We start from the raw sequence: 6,059 nt of genomic DNA, 5'->3' as shown, positions 1-6,059 counted from the left end.
AGTGCCATCCCTTCCTGTTGTTGTGGTCCCTTGCATGCTTTTTTGGCCTCACAATTGGGATATGGGACCCATCAATGCCCCCCACCCACTGTAGAAGTCCCCACCTCTCTGAAAATAGCTGGCATGGGCTTCCAGCTCTGAGTGTGTATGAATTTGGGCATTAATTGCTTTATGACCTCCCTACAAAATTCTTAAACCTCTTAACACATGGCATTATAAATTAGCTGTTACCAGAATGGCTATGATCAAGTCGTAATATATTACTAAAGGCCCTGTGCACTGTCATAGTAGTGTAGTACTATAGTAGTTAACTTTCAATGTCTATTACAGCGTGCGACAGGAGGTACGGCGTGTATTAAGGGGCTACGGCACACACAAACTGCCACCCAGCTCACCCCAAACAAGCACGCAACCACCCGATACTCTGATGTAGTCTACACGTACTGGCCATCTGAAATATGGCAATAGCCACCCTTTCCTCCATAGGGATGGCACTAGCCACCCTTTTCTCCATAGGGATGGCAATAGCCACCCTTTCCTCCATAGGGATGGCACGACAGGCACAACTTGAAGCACTCAGAGAGCGCAGACCTCTGCCAAGGAAGCTGCTTGAGTGAACATTTGACTATGTGACACCTTATTTTCATTTGAAGTCTTTCTAACTTCTTTTTGTTAGAAACTGGAATGCATTTCAATTTGTGGTCACCAGGGGCTGTCTAGATTTATAGGCCAGCAATGGTGAAGAATCTTTAAAAAGGTCCTGGTTCCGGTTCGTGATCCGGATTATCACCAGAATTTAATCTCTTGTTCCTTGGGTAACGACTCCACTAAGTTTCATCCAAATCTGTTAATTAGTTTTTGAGTGATCCTGCTGACAAACAAACAAACGCTACCAAAAACATTACCTCTTTGGCAGAGGTAAAAATACACAAATCGCACCCCCTGGTGAACACCAAATTTTGGCAGGCTCTAGGCCACTGCTGATTGGTGAAATGTCATGTAGAGAGGCATGACAGGGGCATTTGTAATAGGTGGGGAAATGATCAAATATAGTCACTCCTATAAAGGGTTAAGTGTGCGAAAATATCAGTCATACATTTTATCATAGCCTATTATTTACTATATTATTTATAGTTTGTTTACAATGCTGAGCCCTTGGCAATGTTACCAAAATGCCATAAAATACCTCAGACTTTCATAATTGTTACCAAAATGTCACTTGGCGCATCTGACTGAGAGAGAGAGAGAGAGGAAGAGAGAAAGAGTACGTATGTGTGCGTGCGTGCATGCGTCACCTCAGGGCATACAGTTGGGAATTTCCACAGCCTGTCCAAACACATGTAAACTAAAAAGCCTGTCTTGCTTAACTGCTATTACACACAGAGACACACCACACAAACACACACATTAAACATATTCATTTGGACACATTGGACATTGCACATTGCTTTATCTGACTCAGTCATATTATGTACACACACACACACACACACACGAGCACAACATGGAGTGACTCAGGCCTGTCCTGTGTGTGTTCTGACTCTATGCCAGGTATGGAAACCCCACACACGACAGTATAAAAGAAGCAACAGGGATAGAGGGTTAACTACTTCACAAACTCAGGAGAAACCTGAAGTCCAACTCCTCATCTGAACAGCAGAAAGAAAGGTAAGGACCTTGACACACATACACATACACACACACACACACACACACACACACTCACACGCACACACACACACACACACACACACACACACACACACACACACACACTTACTGCAATACTCAGCACATTACATGTGAATGTGCTGTAACTATAGGTGAATATTATATTTTCTGGAAATACACATTTTTATACATTACTATGTGTGGTGCTTTTTTTGTTAATTCCGGTCATTTGTCCCTGTGTATTTGTGGTGCTAAAGTGTGATATTTTAGAGAATTTATCTGTCTGTATATCAGTATGTCATTCTATCTGCCTGGCTGGCACCATGAAATATCTCTTACACAGTGAAATACTTCTTATACTATAATTTTCTGTTTATATGTGTTGGTCTTACAGCATGAAGACTCTTCTGATTGCAGTGCTGCTGACACTGGCAGTGGCCAACGGTGAGTCAAGCAAACATCGCCATCTAGTGGTGAAAGCCATGCCAATTTGCCCATTTCTAAAACAATTTTCAGTCACCATTTGCGAGACTGTGTAGAGTATTTCTCAAAATGAATCGAAGTGTCAAAGTCTCAGAACCAAATGTAGCCCTATTGTCATTGTTATTTCAAGATCAACAATAATAAATCACAATATAGCAGTGTGTGCTAGCTGGTTATTTTGTGTCAAATGTTTTCTGTATCGTTGGCCTAAATGTGTGTTTGTTACCCATGTTAATCGTTATGTTATTTTGTGGTACTCAAGTAAAAACGTATTGTTTTAAATCACATTTGTTTTTTTTTCTTTGCACCTCCACAGGGCTGGCACTGGAGTGTAGACGCTGTGTTCCGTCCACGCCAGGTGGGCGCTGCACTGTTACCACGGAGACATGCCCGTCAAACATGGACGCATGTGTGGCCGCCAGGTTCCTGATTCAGCCCTGTAAGTAGCCTCTATGTCACTTACACACACACACTATCCTACACGTACATTCACACACACCACTCCACACACACACACAACACTCCACACATACAAACACGCACACACTCAGACATTCACTTTGATAACACCTTTCAGATAAGTAAAACTTGCACAGACAGAGCCTATCTAATGTAGGACTATTACTACTACTACTACTTTGTGTGTGTGTGTGTGTGCGTGTGTGTGCGTGTGTGTGTGTGTGTGTGTGTGTGTGTGTGTGTGTGTGTGAGCACTTTCTTAAGTAAACCTCAAACAATTGATGCCTTCTTGGCGGCCTCCAGAGCTGGTGTGTGACTGTAGGAATGTGTATGAGTATTTCTTAGCACTTTGACTCAACTTTATAGTTGTGATATTGTGCTATATCAATACATTTTTATGTATTGATTTCTTTTATCCTCAATATGCACCATCCTCAACCACTCCTACGTACCAGCTACCTCTTAGCGCACTTAATTTAACCCAATGGGAGGTGTAAAATGAGCTAATTTCCAGAAAATGGTAGAATGTCGCTTTAAAGGGACACTGTGCAGGAAATGGTCAAAAAAGGTACTGCAACTATGCTGCTCATTGAAACTGGTCTGCCTGTTGTCAAATGTGATCTTTACATGAAAGTTTACCAAGTAATAAACAATTAGTTTCTAGTATGGTCTAAGTACAGTCATTTTTGCTGCTAAAAATGGCTATTTTTGGAATTTAAAAATGGCGGACAATGGAGAAGATCCCCCTTTTCATGTATGAAAAGTGCAATTTTTCCAGTCATAAAGAATACTTAGAATTTGATGCTGGTGGTAAGTATTCATGAAAAAGGTAACATTAGTGAATGGGCAGCATGAATTCTGGAAATAAACAACTAAAAATCTCACACACTGTCCCTTTAAATGAACGACTGTCCTAACTATCTTGTCTCCTGTGTTTAGTCTCGTACTTCAACAGGTGCATTAAGATGTCGGACTGCAGGATCCTCCAGTCGAGCCCCTACATTAAGGCCAACTGCTGCCAGACCGACCTCTGCAACATATCCAGCCTCTAGAGCCAGGGTTGCCACATGAGACCGATTTACAGCCCAAAAAAAGGTCAAAACCTGCCTGGAAGCACTAAATCCAGCACAATTTGAACTATATAATATTGATTTTTTTTATTGTCATAACTCGTCAGAAAAGCCTGCCCAAATGCCATTTTTACCCGCAGACGGCCGTTCTAAGCAGCCCAGTTGGGCAGGAGATCGCCCAATCTGGCAACATTTTAGTTTAGATCAAAGCTGTGATTATCAAATGCTAACTGCTGCCAGACCAACAGCTGCAACTTCTCCAGCCTTGTTAAGCCTGAGATCCCTAACCTCACCTAACCCTAACTCTGCTATTTTCTATTCGGTCTTTATTGTGCTTTATTTGTTGCTGTTTTTAGTTTTCCTTTTTCATTGTTTCAGTACTTTGAGCTGCACTACATGATATGTATGAACATGTTTACAAATAAAATTATTATTATTAGTCTGTCTGGATCCATATCTACTTCTTGAAGCGTTGACACACACAGACTATTTAAAGTCGAGGCTTTTTATTCAGCCTAGTTTAATCTTAATACAATTAAATGATGCAGTCTGGGACAAGTATAGAAATAAGTATAGAAATAAGTCTGAAATCCCAGACTCATGTTAAGCATGGTCTGTTTCACAAATTCCCTCATATCATTTTGTCACATGGCAATGGGATGGCAACATGGCAAGGGTACCTCAGTCATGGAGGAATATGGGTGGACGGCACAGTGCCATGGTCAGGGTACAGTAAAGAACTGGGACCTTATTACAATAAAAGACTGTGACATGATCACAGTAACCTGCTGTGAAATGAGTGCAGTTATTAGCCAGCAATCCCCTTATGATCTCACAGTAACAGTTTTAACAGTGTACCAAATGTTATGAGTGGAGTTGGTAAACAGACCACGTGTAAGAGGAGACTGGGATTTCAGAATTGGCTCTACAAACTGGTATACTACAGACTACCCTTCAAGTGGTACAGTAAATCTGATAATAGATGGCCCATAGGTTTCATGTAGTTAAGAAACTGAGGCCTCCAGGCTCCTCTATGAGATTATTTACAGCTACGTGATGGTTAGCTTAACCTTGTTTACTACTGGGGCGGTGGTGGCTCAGGGTGGTAGAGGAACCGTTCAGTAACCGGAAGGTTGCAGGTTCGAGCCCTGCTCTGGCTGACCCCAACGATGTGTCCTTGAGCAAGATACTTAAAGGAGCACTCCTGCCCATTTCAAAATTGCTCACACTACCCTTTGACTTCAAATGCTTCATTTTTTTGGCTCAGCCCTTTCCGTGATATGAGCTATTGTAATGGGGACAGCTTTTGTAAACTTTTTTTTTTTTTTAATTAACATAAGCCTACTCCAAATATTTTCCCAAAAGGTATCGCTGTATGCTAGTTATCTGCTGATGTTGCATAACCTTTTGGATTTTGGGAACAAAAAAAATAAAAATTGAAATGTAAACAAACACCTGCCCCCATTACAATGACCAGGATCTCGGAAAAGGCTGAAAAAGAAAGACAAAATCTCAGGTACTGACAAGTCCAGGGTAGTGTAAGCATTACAACTGCATGTTGAAATTGGCTGAAGTTTCACCCCAAGTTGCTGGTGGCAGGGTGGTGCCCTGTGTGGAAGCTACAGTACTGCCACCCGTGTGTGAATGTGAGTGTGAATGGGTGAATGTGAGGCATACAATGTAAAGGAGTGGAGAGCCGCTATTTCAATGCAGTCCACTTACCATTGACTGACCCGGAGTCTTACCTCCCCTCCCCCTTTCCTATTCTGACCTGATTCTGATTCCCGGATTCATTTATTGTTTTCTCCAGGGACTTTTCTTCTAGACCTGCTGGGTGTGCTTAAGCTACTGTATACAGAGGTGTGTGGAGGTGTGTCTGTTTATTCCCAGTGTCCCTCTGTTTATAAAGGCTTGAATCTGTAATCCAAGGTTGACTCTTCGACCGCACACAGCAAGATCTCTCAAGAGTTGCCTCTCATTCATTCATTCGTTCGTTCATTCAATCCGTGTGTCCCTGAGAGAGTGAGTTCCATTATTATTATTATTATTATTATTGTTATTATTGTTGTTGTTATTATTATTACTGTATTACTATTATCATTAATATTATCATTATTACTATCATTATTATTATGTAAAAGTAATTGAAGAGTATTATTGCAAAACAACGTATCCCCAATTTCTGACTTTTGCATTTTATTATTCGAATTGACTTCAGAAGTATTATCAGGCATGTGTGAATTCTTGCCATTCAAATATTTTGAGAACATACTTTTTAAACCTATGTAAAATGTATTTTGCAATGCAATGCAATGGAATGCCCAATGTAGACAATATGTTTCAAAATGGATGTAATGTACGTCATTTAGCAAGAAA

General features: G+C 41.0%; 1 protein-coding gene across 1 annotated transcript; it reads left to right on the top strand.

Annotated features, from left to right (window-relative positions):
• The first annotated feature begins 1,628 nt into the window (after window positions 1-1,628).
• On the top strand, window positions 1,629-4,006 carry LOC134465874 (CD59 glycoprotein-like). Its single transcript, XM_063219773.1, has 4 exons — window positions 1,629-1,668; window positions 2,066-2,115; window positions 2,471-2,593; window positions 3,553-4,006. The coding sequence occupies exons 2-4, from the start codon at window positions 2,067-2,069 to the stop codon at window positions 3,663-3,665; spliced, it is 285 nt and encodes a 94-aa protein (XP_063075843.1). The 5' UTR covers window positions 1,629-1,668; window position 2,066; the 3' UTR covers window positions 3,666-4,006.
• Window positions 4,007-6,059: the final 2,053 nt, after the last annotated feature.

The sequence above is a fragment of the Engraulis encrasicolus genome, chromosome 16 (assembly GCF_034702125.1).
Source record: "Engraulis encrasicolus isolate BLACKSEA-1 chromosome 16, IST_EnEncr_1.0, whole genome shotgun sequence".
NCBI lineage: Eukaryota > Metazoa > Chordata > Actinopteri > Clupeiformes > Engraulidae > Engraulis > Engraulis encrasicolus.
The sequence above is the reverse complement of the archived record's forward strand: the minus strand, read 5'-3'. Positions and strand labels throughout refer to the sequence as shown.